Source organism: Vicia villosa, linkage group LG3 (assembly GCF_029867415.1).
Source record: "Vicia villosa cultivar HV-30 ecotype Madison, WI linkage group LG3, Vvil1.0, whole genome shotgun sequence".
NCBI classification, from domain to species: Eukaryota; Viridiplantae; Streptophyta; class Magnoliopsida; order Fabales; family Fabaceae; genus Vicia; species Vicia villosa.
Window position 1 is genome coordinate 153,289,809 of NC_081182.1, and position 17,036 is coordinate 153,306,844.

The following is a 17,036-nucleotide window of genomic DNA, read 5'->3' on the forward strand; positions in this document are numbered from 1 at the left end:
GCGGGATCGACCACCTTACTGCAAATTGACCTGAAGAAGAAACACAGCTTAGTTATTGCACTTCTTACTTTTTCTGGCAGAATAGAACGTATACCTATTGGTAAAAAATGTTCCATTATAACATGACAATCATGCGTCTTCAAACTCTTTAACTTGAGGTCTTTCATGGACACAAGTCTTCTAATATCTGAAGAGTAGCCTTCTGGACTTTAACTTCACTGAGGAACTTACACAATGTTTTCTTCTCCTTTCTAGATAGAGTGTAAACAGCAGGTGGCAGATATGTTCGTCTTCCTTTCGTCACGGGTCTCAATTCAGTTCTCATCCCCATGTTTTCCATGTCATTCCTTATGTTAACTCCATCCTTAGACTTTCCTGGTATATTGAGTAACGTACCTATAACGCTGTCAAATACATTTTTTTCAATATGCATAACATCCAGGAAATGTCTTACGTACAACGACTTCCAATATGGAAGTTCAAAAAAAATGGACTTCTTCTTCCACCCACCCTTGACAAGTGAATGTGCAAAAGGCTTGCCAAACTGAGTGCTCACATCTTTCACCTTTTCAAAAATTTGATCACCTGACAAAAAAGGCGGGGCTGTACCATGTTCGGCCTTTCCGTTGAATGCTTTTCTCCACCCACGGTAGTGATGATTAGAATTTAAGAATCTACGATGACCGAGAAAGACATTCTTCTGACAAAGATCCAATCGTGTCGTATCGGTTTCATCTTCACAAACGGGACACGCCTTTTGACCTTTATTGCTGTACCCGGATAGATTTCCGTATGCTGGAAAATCATTAATTGTTCCAAACAACATCGCCCTCAAGTTGAAACTTTCCTTCCTATACCCATCGTAAACCTCCACACCGTTGTCCCACAAAAACTTTAAATCTTCGATTAACGGTGCCAAGTATACGTCTATGTCATTCCCTGGTTGTTTAGGCCCAGAAATTAGCATTGATAACATCATGTACTTACGCTTCATACATAGCCACGGAGGTAGGTTATAGATCATAAGAATCACAGGCCATGTGCTATGCGAGATACTTTGAATACCATGCGGGTTCATTCCATCAGTAGACAATGACAACCGAAGGTTTCTTGCTTCTTTTGCAAATTCAGGATAATCAGTATCAACTTTCATCCATTGTGGTGAGTCTGCCGGATGTCGCAACTTTCCATCAATAATTCTTTCATCTGCATGCCAAGTCAAGTGTCTTGAATCGGTCTCACTACGATACATGCGTCTAAATCTCGGAATTATAGGAAAATACCATAAGACTTTAGCAGGAGACAACTTTTTCTTATATCGAGGGGCACCACATTTAGGACACTCATTCAACGCTGCATACTCGTTTCGAAACAAAACGCAATCGTTTGGACATGCATGTATCTTATCATAGCTCATGCCAATAGAGGACAACATCTTTTTGGCTTCATACGTTCGATTGGGAAGAACATTATCCTGTGGTAGCATATCTTTCATAAGGGCTAATAACTCTGTGAAACTTTTATCCGACCATCCATTGTCCGCCTTTAAGTTGTACAACTTTAACACCGCAGACAATCTTGTGAATTTTGAACAACCATCATACAACGGTTTCTCTACATCGCTTACCAACCTCTCAAACATTTTGGGACAATCCGCAAGATCTTCTTCAAGCGCTTCTGCAATCTCTTCGACTCGATCGCAATCGTATGTGTCTGTGCAATCGTCGTTTGAAGCATACTTCCTATTACAACTCGACCCAGCATTCCCGTTCCTTTTCTCACCATGCATTGTCCAACATGTATAACTTCTATCAATTCCAAACCGTAGTAAATGGGATCCCAACTGTTTCCCGTCAACCTTATCCCCATAACAGCAACCCAAGCAAGGACACGGCATTCGAAGCGGGTCTTCGGAGTGCTTAACCGCAAACTCAACGAATTCCCATACCCCTTTCTCGTACTCTTTCGACAATCGGTTTGATCTCATCCATGTCTTATCCATGACTTAATTAAGCTAAACAAATGCTTCTTGGTTTCTCTATCAGGTACTAAGGAATTCTGTCAAGATAATAAATAGCTATCATCATAATAGAATACCTAATCAGAATACCTAATCAGAATACCCGATTTCTTAAAGAAGACATTACCTTATTTCAAGGTAATTAATATAAGTCCACAAACCAAAAAACTGGTTGAGAGACACTAAATTGATATTAAATATAACCATAAACAATAAACTATAAGCAGAAAATAACAAACTATAAGCAAGAAGAAAGGGATAGTAACCTGAGTTAGACTTGATGTGGGAGATGGGTAGGTTTGAATCGGCGTTGTACAAGTAGAAACCAGAGACTTCAAAGTAACTGTAAAATTAAACACACACACACGATGCAGTTAAATAATATGATTAAAATTAAAATTATAAAGTCCAAGACCATTTTATAATTAACCTACTTCTACAATACAAAACTCTAGAAATAAGAAAAAGGATAATAATATGATTAAAATCATAAAGTCCAAGACATAAATATGCTACAAATAATACTTCCTTGTTTGCCTTTTGACAGTTAAGGTCATTTACATTCCTTTTACATGAAATTCTGAAGTTCGTGTTACTAGTTTTCTCCTTTTGAAACATAAAATTAAGCATAGTTGCATAGTAAAATAATAATGATAATGCAAAATTCTTATCACCAAACTATTTCTTAATTTAACATAACCTTGATAATAACGAAGATATGGGCAAGGTAAAATACAAATACCATAATCATATAGCTTACAGGTGGCGAAAAAAAGAGGAAAAATTACTATATATTGCACCATTTGAAAGAAATCCTTTTTATAGAAATCCAAAACATCAGCAGAAACAGAATTCACAGTCCAACTATTAAAGAAAAACCTGAACACGTAGTTAACCGGTGCTAAAAATCCTAAAGTGCAATCGATCCGGTCCCAAGATTCAAACCTCTAAACTTAATAAAGAACACACAGTACAGGGGCTGATTTAAACAATCTCTAAACTTAATAAAGATCACACAGGATGAGAGAACCTTAATAGAACTTCAAAGAACATTGCAAATGAAACAATAATGCACTGCACAAATTCTAACCAACCAAATATCCCTAAACCCCTTTCCATCATACTATCAGTTAAAGGAAGCACTTTTTCCTGCTCAACAGAATCAGAATTTGTTAAAACCGGAACTGAATCTTCAATTGCCATAGCTATTTAAATTAAACTAAACTCAAAATCAAAATCAAAACCGGAACTGAATCTTCAATTCCCTTTTACATCAACCAAATTAAACCGGTTAAGTGTCTAACTATGTTTAGAATATTCTAATACATGATGAATCTTTAAGACACAAAGATTTAAGAGAGAACAATAAAAACTTAACAAAACTTCAAAATATATAACACTCTAAAGACATTTAATCAAACATGTAATATGCTTCATTCTCAAATTGCAATGCAACCCTTAGTTGAAACCCTTAAAACTAAACCCATAAATCATATTACCTTGCACAGTCAGACGGAGGAGAGAACGACGGTGGTGGCTGGCGACGGAGGGACGAACGTGGTGGCTGGCGACGGAGGGACGAACGGTGGTGGCTGGCGACGGAGGGACGAACGGTGGTGGCTGTGGCTGGCGACGGAGGGAGGGTTTTTCGGTTGCAGAGAAAGTGAGAAACAGTACTGTGAGAAAGAGAGAAAGTGAGAAAGTGAAAGCGTGTTTTTGTTTTTAATTTTTACTAATAAAGGCTACTAAAGCGCTTCTGAAAAGCGCTCTCATAGCCTGGTCTATACCAGCGCTTTTTAGCAAAAAGCGCTCTCATTAAACCCCCCTATAGCAGCGCTTTGAAAAGCGCTCTCATACCCCCCCCTTACCAAAGCGCTTTTCAAAAGCGCTCTCATACCCCCCCTTACCAAAGCGCTTTTCAAAAGCGCTCTCATACACCCCCCTACCACAGCGCTTTTCAGAAGCGCTCTCATACCCCCCCCCCCTTTAAGAGCGCTTTTTTAGCGTGTTTTTTTATTTTGTTTTTAGTGCAACCTATAAGAGCGCTTTTTACCAGAAGCGCTTTAGTAGGGGTGCTGTTAAAAATTAAATTTGGCGTAGTGATCTCTATTGTGTAAACATAGTAAGTGATTATTATTAGTCTAGAGGATAGTATCGTGAAAAAAAAGTTTCTTACATATTACGGTAAGTGTTGAAAGGAATTTAAGACATAACTCGCCCATGATTATATTCATTATGCAAGTTATAAAGATAAGCCTCCTTACAAGATGTATTCATATATTAATGAGGATGTTTGGGAGAAATTTGTAGAGTCTCGTACCACTCTCGGCTTCTTGGCAAAGAGCCAAAAAGGAAAGAAAAATCGAGGTAGAAATATCTAATCCACATAGATTGTCTCGTGGAGGATATCAAAAAACTTGAAAAAAAATGATTGAAGAAAAAAGAAAACAAAAGGAGCTAGAGTTAGGAGATTCTATAAGTCTTGATCGCACTCCACGGGAAGTGGCTCAAAAAACTGTAAGTAGATACTTTTTTTAATAATTATTATTGGGTTAAATATACAATATCCCATGCAATATAGGCGAGACTCAGTTTACCCCCATATAAAAAAAAATTTGGTTCCCCATCTTGAAATGTTAAAACTCTGTCTTTTGCCCCCTAAATGCACAAGTTACCCACCTGTAATATATATTTTTTATTTACCCCCCCCCCCCCCCCCCCAAATTCAGTGTTCAAATTGTACACTTAGGGGGGAATAAAAAAAATTATTACAGGTGGAAATCCAAAAAAAATATTACAAAGGGGGTAAAGCGAAACTCGCCTATATTGTAGGGGTATCTTATATTTAACCCATATTTATTTAAGTTAAATCAATTTTGTAAAGATGAAATTTCATGTGTTGTAGGATAATCTAGTTGAACAAGCTAAAGTCAGCCTCTTCCTTTAACAAGATCGTTGTGACATCTTGGTAGAAGTGATTGGAACCGAGGATCATCCTGGGCATGTCTGTGATCTTAGAAAAGGTGTTGGCTTCAAGTTATTTTTTGGACCATCTACATTACATAAAGGAACCGTAAGAGAGAGATTAAAGAGATTGTTTTTGATAAGTAGGGGAAGGAAAAGGAGAAGTGGATGGAGGAGAGGGAGAGGATGTTGGAGGATGAAAGGGAGAGGTGGATGGAAGAGCGGGAGAGGATGTTGCAGTAGGAGAGGGATAGGTTGTTGCATAAGGTGCAAAAGAGTGTCCAGAAGAAGTAAGAGGGGCGAGAGAGGATGGCTGATGAGGAGCGAAATAAGTCCCATGAGGAGGAGCTTGAGAGGATGTTCGAGAAGTGTACCCGCGATGTGCTTTAGGTATAAGTATAAGTTAAAAAAACTGTGTTGTATGTTGTTATTATTATTGTTTGCGTATTTTAATTTTGTATTGTATTTTTGTTGTTTTAATGATGCAGAAATTGAATTCATTAAGTCTACTCAACCATACAAATTCAAATTAGTTGGAAATTCATAAGAATGTAGTTGAGAAAGTTATCAGTTGGAAATTCACATAGAGGTCTGATAACTTTCTCAACTACATTCTTATGAAACCATCCATCCAGGGCAGTATTGAAACCACACCACCAATATCCTCTCTCGCTCCTTCATCAACCTCTCCCTCTCCTCCTCCAAATTAAGTTGAATGAGGAAGAGCTTGGATATTAAGTTGTTCCTCAATAGTATTTTTTCCCCATGTATTGGTATTAAATTAAGTCATGATTGAAAATTGTTATTCGTACTTTCTAAGATTTCTATTGAGGAATTTTTCAAGGGAGATGAATACCTAGACAATTCCGTATTACAAATTTTGTGCTCGTACATATGATTTTTATGTTGATTTCTATTTATATTCATACGTTCTTGTACTTTAACATAAAATTTTTACTTTGCAAGTTCTTGCATGAGTTCCATGTTCAAAGGAATACAAAAGTATTGTTTCTTAGATCCATATAAAAGTGGTATGTGTTAGGGGCCAAATTTTGTTAATATTTAGTATAGTTTAGTGGTACCTTTTAACTTGATTCATTGCATATTTCGCCTTTAGTGTAAATAATTGCTTTTTAGTTTTATCAAGTAAATATTATATAATTTAATCAATTGTGGTTCAACTTATAGGATTGCTCGCATTATTGAAGCATTGAGAATTGAAAGGAAAAATAATGGCTTTAAGTGAATTTTTGGGAAGAAAAGCAAAGCTGCAGCTAAGTGCAGTGGTAGCGTCCTTGAGGTGTCTAAGGCAGGGATTTTAGCGCTTAGCATTGTTTGTGGCAGTTTGATTCACTTAGAATTGGATTTTTAAAGAGAGAAACATTCCAAATACACTGTATAAGTTCAGAAGTGAAGAATTAGAGCTGGATTATACATTAAAGTCGAGGAATCAACCTTGATGCTTGTTCATCTTCTCACTCTTCTTTTAAATCTAGCTACCATGTCTATATATAGCTAAACTTTTAGTGTCTGGATTGGATGTAGTTAATACTGATTGTATGTATTTCTCTTGATGCTTGTTTTGCAAACTAGTGATGAATCAATATAGATGTTATCTTTGTTTTTAATGTTATTTCTATGATTTGAATTATCATTGACAAATATCTTTCAAGTCAAGACCTAAGATCATCATCGATCAAAGGCCAAACTCTAGACATAGATTTGGAGTTTGATATTTGCTTGTATAAAATCTTAAAGCTTATTGTATTATTTAATGAGTTGTGACATCATCAATTAAAGAATACGGTAAAATCTCATAACACCGGTTAGACATAAGCGGAATTGAAGAGTCATACGTGATTATATCGGTTAATAAACTACATTCACATACTTGATTGATTGAATACATATGAGATAGGTTGATGAAATCCAAATCCCGACATGTTTCTTAAACTGTTAAAGTCTTACTCATTTACTATTGTTACATGTTTTTCATGCAATTGATACCTTTCATAACCAAAAATCTTATGAAACTTTCCTTAAAATATTATTAATTGTGGAATGACAGTGATATCGCACCAGTCCCTATGAAGACGATATAAAATACTTTACCCACTTAAAAAACTTTTCATCAAATGGCATCGTTGCCGGGAATTGGCGTTTAGATATTGCAAGCATTACTATAGTTTCTATTATTTTAAATCATTTATATACTATTAATATTCATTATCCCCCGTGTTTGTTCATTTGTGCTGCTAGTAGTTCAGAACTCTGTTTATGTGAGGAAGTCTTCCGAAAGATCCACTTTTTTTATCCTGAGATTGAAAGAACTGTTCAAAAAATTAATAGCGAAACCAGAAAGAGAAGGCAACTAGCTAAACAAATGAACCAATGGGAAGGAACTTTGTCTTCTACTTCTTCAACAACTTCTATTGTCGAAGAAGTCATGGCTGAAGAAATCATTTTTCATGGTCCTTGTGTTAATAGCCCAAGCAAAAATGGTCATATTATCAGACCTAAACATAATGCAAGAAATCCAGAGATGAAGAATAGATTGCTACAAATCTTTTATGCAAATCCTTTCTCTGGGCTTGACCATGGAGATCCATATACTCACCTTACTAAATTCTATGAAATTATCGGGACACTTGGAGCTCTAGAAGCAGAAGAAGAACAAGTTTTCATGAGATCATTTCCTTATTCTTTGATCGGTAAAGTAAAAGAGTGGTATCTAGATCAACCAACTCAAACAATGACAAATTGGAATGCACTTGAGGAAAAATTTCTTGATATGTTCTTTCCACACAAAAAATTTATGGAGGCCTAAACCTCAATTGGTGTATTTTCTTAAGGTTCAAGTGAATCCCTTTATGAAGGTTGGGAGCGATACAAGTCAATGTTAAGAAGATTTCCCAACCATGGTTTTGATGATCTTACTCAAATTCACATCTTCCACAATGGACTTCAATCGCAACAAAAACTTCTTTTGGATGCGACTACAGGTGGTTCTTTAATGTCTAAGAGTGCAGAGGATGAAATATCTATTAATGATCAAGTGACACTCAATGATCACCAAGTTCAACACAATAGAGAACCATCATAAAAGAAAGTTGGAATCATTGAATTGGGAACAAATGATGCAATTTTGGATCGGAACAAACTATTGTCTCCACAAGTGGAAGCACTTATGAAGAAAATGTCAAAGCTTCCGCAACAACTCAAAGAGATGCAAAAAGTTCCAAACAAACATCAACAAGTAGCATTTTGTGAGATTGCAATGGATATCATCCTACAAGTTATTGCCCTCCGGTAAATGAAGAGGTGAACTTTATGGGAAGTCAAAATCAATATCAACAAAGGCAAGCACCATATCAAAACAATCCTGGTTATCAACAAAGAGGGAAAAACCCACAATATGGCCAAGGATGGAGACTAGAAGCAGGACCATCCAATAGACAAAATCCTTATATGAATTATAATCAAAATCCCCAATCACAAGATAGAAATCCAAAGATGGGGGACACTTTGAATCAATTCATGCAAATGTCCATGGTAAATCAAAAGAACACTGATGCGGCCATCAAGAATCTTGAAAACCAAATTGGTTAAATATATAAGCAATTAGCTGATCAATAAGGAGAAACATTTTTTGATAACACTTAAGCCAATCCGAAGGATCATTGCCAAACCAATTTAACTCAGAGTGGCAAAGAAGTTGGCAATGGAATTGGTGATAATCTTAAAAGAGAGCAAGTTGTGATATAAAGATAAGAAGAAGAGATAGAAGAAGATGAGAAATAAGTATAAAAAGAAAATATAGAGGGATATTTAGTTGAAAATGAAAAACTTATAAAAGATGAATTAGAAAAGAAAAAGAGTGAGGAAGAGAAGACAAGAGTTCAAAAGTCTTAAGAAGAGAAAGGAAAAATGAAGAGTCTTTCGGTACAACACTTACCTTATCCTCATGTTCCTACAAAGAAATATAATGTGGGGCATTATGCAAGGTTTTTGGATATATTTAGTCGGTTGGAGATAAATATTCCATTTTTTGAAGCTCTTGAAAAAATTTCAACTTATGCTAAGTTCATGAAGGATATTCTCAACAATAAAAGAAGGTATACAGATCAAAAAACAATTAACCTTGATGCTAGTTGTAGTGCTATAATTCAAAGAATTATCCCTCAAAAAGAGATATATCCTAGGATGGTTACATTACCTGTTACAATAGGGAATGTCAACATTGATAAAACACTTGTTGATTTAGGTTCAAGTATAAACTTGATTCTTTTGTCTGTGATTTGAGTAACATTGAAGTTAAACTTACAAAGATGACATTTCAATTGGCGATAAATCTATCACCCGTCCTTCGGGAGTAGATGTATTGGTAAAGGTGGACAAATTTGTGTTTCCAATTGATTTTGTTGTGTTGGATATTGAAGAGGGTAATGATACACCTTTGATTATAGGATGACCTTTCATGAGAGCTGCAAGAATGATGATTGACGTTGATGATGGCTTAATGAAAGTTCGTGTTCAAGATAAAGAAGTGTGTTTCAATCTTTCTTAAGCCATTAAAAACTCAAAAGACAAAGGAGATTGTTTCTGAATAGATACCACCGATGAGCCATCATGGAAGTGAGAATACAAGTGTATTTATCCTCACCTCTTGAAAAAGCTTTAACTGATTCACTCAAAGGTCTAAATGAAGATGAAGAAAAATATACTGAAGAATGCTTAAGGGAAATTAAGTCATTAGAAGAAATTCATCCTCATGAAGCCAAAATGGAACATTTGAAAGATGAACCAAAGAATGATGATTCTAAACTTGAATTAAAAATGTTACCTTCACATTTAAAGTATGTTTTCCTTGAAGAAGGTAGTAACAAACCCGTTATTATTAGTAACTCATTATCTACCAAAGAAGAATATAGTTTGATTCAATTTTTGAAGAAAAATAAAAAAGTAATAGATTGGGTGCTATTTGATTTGAAGGGAATCAGTCCAACCTATTGTATGCATAAAATCAAGATGGAAGAGGATTACAAGCTGGTAGCTCAACCACAACGTCGTTTAAATCCTACCATGAAAGAGGTGGTAAGGAAGGAAGTGGTGAAGTGTAGGAGGCTGACATGATTTACCCTATCTTAGATAGTGCTTGGGTGTACCCAGTGCAAGTGGAGCCCAAGGAAGGCGGGATGACTGTAATCACTAATGAAAAGAATCAATTGATTCCTACAAGAACTGTTATGGGATTGAGGATGTGTATCGATTACCGAAGGCTTAATCAAGCCACTAGAAAATATCATTTTCCTTTACCTTTCATGGATTAAATGATTGAAATATTTTCAAGTAAATAATTGTATTGCTTCTTTGATGGTTATTTCGGATACAACCAAATCACAGCTAACCTAGAAGATCATAAAAGACGACTTTCACATGTCCTTTTGGTATCTTTTTTTATCGAAGGATACTGTAATGCGGTGAACTGACTTTATTTGAAATGTCGCGGTAAGCAAGAGTCGCCACCGACTTTTATTTTATCCAATTTAAAGAAAGGCTAAAAGAACAGAAAAAGACCTTTTTAAAAGATTTTGAGTTCGGGGGGTAAATTATACAAAGGGAAGGTTTAAAGCACCCTTTGTATCCATGGTTATCCATGGGCTATTAATTGCTTAGCTCACTTTGTTTTCAAAATGTTTGAATTTGTTTGAAAAGTAGGGTGTGAATAGAAATTTGAATAAGAACTTTAGCTTGTAAATAAGCGTAGTCTTTTTGAAAAGTATTTGAAAATTAGTGGGAAAAAGAGTTTGAATTTGAATTTGAATTTGAAAAAGAGCAAGCAATTAAAAAGCAATTACCCTTAAGTTATAAAAAATGTTCTTTTAGCTTTTCAGGGTGAAAGGGTCTATCCATACCATGGGAGGGCAGGAAGTCTTTCAATTGGATGTTAAGGGTCATCGAGATATCGTTCGCCATAAGACTGTCCCTTGCCATAAAGAGGGCAGGTAGTCTAAGGGAAGGATATAATAGTCATTTAATCTTTAGGCAACAGGCGAGGATACCTTAGCAATTGGGACAATCATCACATTTTACTGAGGCAGCTTCGAGGGAGTTTCAATAACTTTAAAGGCAACATTTGCTTTAGGTATCCTCAGAATCGAGGGACTTGACTATTTAGTACACTTAGAGGCAACAAGGCAACAGTAATAAGGCGACAAGGCAACCAGAGGGATTACCCTAAAGGTGTGTGGGTGCACAATCACGTGGTTAACTTCGATTACATTTATCTTGTGAAGTTAGTGATTCTATGTTCAATTCATGGTTTGCACTCCCTAATTTACTAACCACGCTGTTTAAAATTGCAGAAATTAAAGGCAGAAAAATATAAAAGTTCCTAAGCTATTACAATAAACACCTGCGGGGAAGGGGAAATAAAAGCAGAAAATAAGAGGGAACAATAATTAGTTTTAAACATCTTTGAATGCCTTGACCTTCCTTGAACCCTCGATTGACTCTGAAAATTAAAAGGAAAATAATAGGGGTGAGTGTAGAAGAGATTCATTGACTATTTGAAGTAAACCCTATTTTGGGCAAAAGAAAAAATAAAAAAAAATGATATTTAAACAGGAAAGGAATTAGAAACTTAGCTTTTCGATTGGTATGGCGCGTGGCTGAAGGATCTTGGTTAATCCTGAAAATTAGCCACGAAGAAGAAAAATGTTAGTGCATTAAAGTCCTCAACAATTATAACGTGGCAGATCAAAAATTAAAACGGTAATAATTTAGGCAGACAAATAAAAGGCAAGGCGAAAGGCAAACCCCGAAAGGGACAAAAGTTAATTATGGTTAATTGAAGAAACTGGTAAAAACCTAGACTAAGGTTAATGGATAACACCTACCAACAACAGTGATTAGTGATCATGATAAAATCAGGGTTTAAGGCATAAAATAAATTTAATTAGCCCAAAATTAAATTGTTACCCTAAAATAATTATTAGCTTAAAAACCTAAAAAAACAATTATTTTTAATGTTATAAGAAAAATCGGGTTTTCGATTAAATAATTGACAAAATATAACATTACTTAGTTAATATGAATTTTGTAGGAAAAATAATTAATAAGAAAACAAAAAAAAAACAAAACTAAAATAAAAAAGAATTATGTAATTAAACAAAAAAATTAAAAAAAACACTTAGCTGCGATTGGGTGTGATAAGTTCTTTATGGTGCAAGGTGGGGAGCACTCCCACATTCCTTAGATCTGGGCGTGTAGATCTCCAACAGTAGAGATGCGAAGTTGCACCGTAAGCCAGCGGAGAACAGGTGCACTGGATCTACAAGCAAGTGTAAACTTACAAATAATAAAAAAATAAAGTATACCGCTGGGGATCGAACACGCTCCCCTTTGGCCATCAGCCTCTCTTGCTTGCCAACTAGACTGCAGTCGTTCGCTGTTAATAGTCTCAACATTGAATAAAATAAATGAAAAGAAACATTGTTTGAAAATTCAAACCAAAATAGCGCCAGCCAGCCTTCTTCTTCCTCGCGAAGATATGAAGCTACGCCCACGGTTTTTTAGTGTTTCCATAGGCCTGCAACTTTTGAAAATCCACCATACATAATATAAATCCAAGATAAAACCATAGATCGAACCAAAATTGCATCCCGAGCACGGATATAGCCTTGGTTTCATCTAATTCTTTTTGGTTTGTAAAGCCCCAATTTAGAGCTCAAAAATCTAACAATGGCGAAACTCAAACCTTACACAGAAACTTCAATCAAACAGCCCAGAAATATCTTATGCATCATTACAAACATAAACATGTAATTAAAACATGTTAAGGACTCATAAATTGTTGAAATCGAGTTAAAAAAGGTTTGAACAAACCGTGACTTCTGGGCTTGTGTTTGCAACGCTTTAGGGCTCAATAACAATTGGGAGAGATTCCTTATTGCTTCAGGAACGTAACTTGATCTTCAGAACCTCTTGAATCCGACTGCAACTCCAAAAACTAATTGGTTTTTTTCTTGAAACTTTAAGAACTTCCCCAAGGCTCTGAACTGCAGAATTTTCGCACTTGATTATCAGGGTTTGTTATGCTTATATGGTAGAAGGAATTAGGTTACAAATTCTGGGCCAGATCCACTTGATTCCTGGATTGCAAGTTAGGGAGATTTGATTTATGGAAATCTTTCTAAATTTAGCAAATTTGCTCTCAATTATGCCAAACTTGTTTTGTCACGAAATTTTATCACATATATGTTAATTAAGGGATTGATATTGATTGGAAATCAAAGTGAATCAAATCTCCTTATGTTTTCCATTATTTATTTGATTTAAATCATCCTTTAAATGAAAAAAAATCAAATAAAAATCAAATATCTATGATAAATTCGTGGCTTTCATATTTGGGACTCTTGGATACTTAGGAAACATGTTTGGGCCATAAAAAGTTTGGCCTCTTTGCAAAAAAATTCATTTTGAACCTTTTTCCTTCACATTTTTCTTCTAAAAAATGTCCAACTTTGACAAGGCATATCTCCCTCAATTTTTAATGTATGAAGGAGTTCTAGGACTTTTTGGAAACCACAAGATGTCTTCTACAAGCCACTTTGGAATCTTTTTTCCATTTGAGGATTTTATCTTGATGATATTGGCTTTGACAAAAAACTGCTTTTGGTTGACTTTCAAAAAGTACCTATAATCTTTTAATCCATATCCCTCAAATGAAGCATTTTTGGACTTGGCTTGTGAGAGACAACATTGTAGAGAACTCAATTTCCTTCAAATTGAGCTTGGGATGGGAAATTTCTGATGTTCCATGTGAAAGTTATGGCTGGTCAAAGTTCAGTTGACTTTCTCCTATGAAAACCCTAATTTAGAAACTTTTGAATTTGTTGATTTCTGTTCTTTTCTTGATGAACCATGATCAATCCTTTATTAAATGGTGAATGATACTTCAAAATAAGGTTGTTGACAAAAAATCAGGAGTTTTGACTGTACTTTGACCACAATTGACTTTCAATAGTGTATGCAAGCTATATTTTATGATCTCATTAAGAAATTCATTGAAGTTTTTATGGACGACTTCTCGGTGATTGGTCATTCGTTCAATTTATGTTTAATAAATTTGGATATCATACTGACCTGGTGTGTAGAATCAAATATGGTTCTTAATTGGGAGGAATGCAATTTTATGGTCAAGGAAAGCATAATACTTGGCCACAAAATTTCTTCCAAGGGCATTGAAGTTGATCAAGCCAAGGTTGACGTGATTGAAAAACTCCCACCACCATTGAAAGTTAAAGGAATCAGGAGCTTTCTAGGGCATGCGGGTTTTTATCGAAGATTTATCAAAGACTTCTTAAAAATTGCCAAAGCATTATGCAACCTACTTAACAAAGATAAGTATTTTGATTTCGATAATTCTTGTTTAATTTCTTTTGAGGACCTAAAATAAAAATTGATAACTGCACCCATAATCCTTACTCTCAATTGGAAAAATGATTTTGAACTTATATGTGATGCGAGTGATTATGTGGTAGGTACAGTTCTGAAACAAAGAAAGACAAAATTTTGTCATGTTATACACTATGCAAACAAAGTTTTGAATGAGGCTCAATATAATTATACAACCACAAAAAAGAGTTGCTTGCGATAGTGTTTGCATTGGAGAAACTTTGGTCTTATCTCATTGTTTCGAAGGTTATCATGTACACTGACCATGTAGTTATTAAATACTTTCTCACCAAATCAAACTCAAATCAAAGACTCATTAGGTGGATTCTTTTGTTGCAAGAACTTGATCTTGAAATTCGTGACAAGAAGGGCTTGGAAAATTTGGTAGCTGATCATTTTCAAGGTTGGTGAATGATGAGATAATAAAAAAGGAAAGTGAAGTCATAGAGGCGTTCCTGGATGAAAAGCTTCTCATGATATAAGAAATATTTTGGTTTGCATATTTAGCCAATCACAAAGCAACCAGTTGGGTACCTGAAGACTTGACTTAGCATCAGAAAATGAAATTCCTCCATGATTCGAATTTTTATGTTTGGGATGATCCTTATCTGTTCGAAATTGGAGCAGATAATCTATTGTGGAGGAGTGTAACTAAGGAAGGGTCAAAGAGCATCTTGTGGCATTGTCACAATTCACCTTATGGTGGACATTATAGTGGTGATAGCACAACCGCAAAGGTGCTACAAGCTGGATTTTATTGGTCTTCATTATTCAAGGACAAATTTGAACATGCAAAAAGTTGTGATAATTGTCAAAGAATGGGTAGAATCACTAGAACCAATTAAATGTTATTACAAACTATGCTTGAGGTTGAAGTATTTGATTGTTGGGGTATTGACTTTGTTGGCCCATTTCCATCTTCATTTTTAGATGAATATATTTTGGTAGTTGTGTATTATGTTTCTAAGTGGGTTGAAGCGGTAGAATCTCAGAAGGCGGATGCCAAAACGGTGATCAAATTCCCAAAGAAAAATATTTTCACCCGTTTTGGTACTCTGAGGGTAATAATCAGTGATGGAGGTCCACATTTTTGTAATTCTTAGTTATAAAGAGCTTTAGAATATTATGGTGTCAGGCACAAGGTTACAACACCATATCATTCCCAAACAAGGAATTTAAAAGAATTTTGGAAAAAACAGTCTCAGCATCTACAAAAGATTGCTTTTTGAAGCTAGATGAAGCTTTGTGGGCATATCGTAATTCCTTCAAAGATCCAATTAGTTTTACTCCGTTTTAGATGATTTAAGGGAAGGCATGCCACCTTTAGGTGAAGCTTGAACATAAGGCATTTTGGACATTAAAATTCCTGAATTTTGATCAAATTCAATCTGGAGTGAAAAGAAAGATGCAACTGAATGAGCTTGAGAAATTAAGTTTGCAAGCTTATGAGTCCTCAAAGCTCTACAAAGAAAAAGTCAAGAGGTATCATGACAACAAAATCATTCCTAAATAATTTAGAGTAGGTCAGATGGTGTTGTTGTTTAATTTATGATTAAGGTTATTTCCGGGAAAATTGAAATCGAAGTTGTCAGGTCCGCTTAGAGTCAAGGAGGTGAAATGTTATGGGGCAGTGGAGTCGGAAGATCCTGTCTATCAAAATTCACGGATAGTCAATGGTGAGAGGCTTAAGCTTTATCCGGATGGAGAAGTTGATCGGATAACAACAAGAGTTTCTCTTACCGATCTTAAATGTCACTTTTGATTGTCGAGCTAAAACGATATTAAACAAAGAGCTTGTTAGGAGGTACCCCAATTTTGTAAGTATTTACTACTTTGCATATAGTGTAGATAGTGTATGGTGAAATCGGGTCAAAAGCATGTCAATTTAGAGAATTTTGAAAAAACAGGACAGGCCTGCCCGTGCTCTAATGTGCGATAAAAAAATTTAATTTTTACCAGGCCTACCCAGTTTCACCCAAGTCCCATTAGACAATCTTTTGACCTATTTTTAACATAGTCCAGCATTGAAAAAGCATTTTCAATCATTTTCCTCACTTTTCTTCACTCTTGAAACCCTAGTTCTCACTGTCTCTTCTCACTTACTCATACCCATCTCCAATTTTATCCCAAATCCTTTGCATTCATCATCTCTGTAACACTTCACGAGGTATGTGCATGTTATTTTTTATGTAATCATTAGTTGTGCATTTGTGTTTGTTAAAATTTAAAATTTCAATGTTTGATGCTAGAGAGATTTTTCCCTTTATGCATGTTAATTGATGTTTAGGTTAGATAATTGTAAATATTGTTGAAATTCGTGCTTTTAGACTGTTTATTTTGTAAATAAATGTAGTTAGGTAGATGAGACTAAGTTGCTTCGTCAAATTTTTTATTTAATTACAAGACAAGTTGAAAGAGAACAAAGATTTTTATTTGGCCTCATTTTACGGCGAGTAAGTGTATATTAATTTGTGTTGTCATCTATAAATCAATTTTATAGATAATATTAATTATTATAAATGTTTATGCAGTAACTGAAGGTTGAGAAAAACATAAGAAAAGAGGGTTTGAATTGGTTTTTCAAAAACTTTTT

At 35.1% G+C, this 17,036-nt stretch overlaps 1 protein-coding gene across 1 annotated transcript; it reads left to right on the forward strand.

The window, feature by feature from the left end:
- Positions 1-7,367: 7,367 nt before the first annotated feature.
- LOC131659185 (uncharacterized) lies at positions 7,368-8,087 on the forward strand. The gene is made up of 2 exons (XM_058928410.1): positions 7,368-7,695; positions 7,837-8,087. Exons 1-2 carry the CDS (start codon positions 7,368-7,370, stop codon positions 8,085-8,087), a joined length of 579 nt encoding a protein of 192 aa, XP_058784393.1.
- The last annotated feature ends 8,949 nt before the right edge of the window (positions 8,088-17,036 follow it).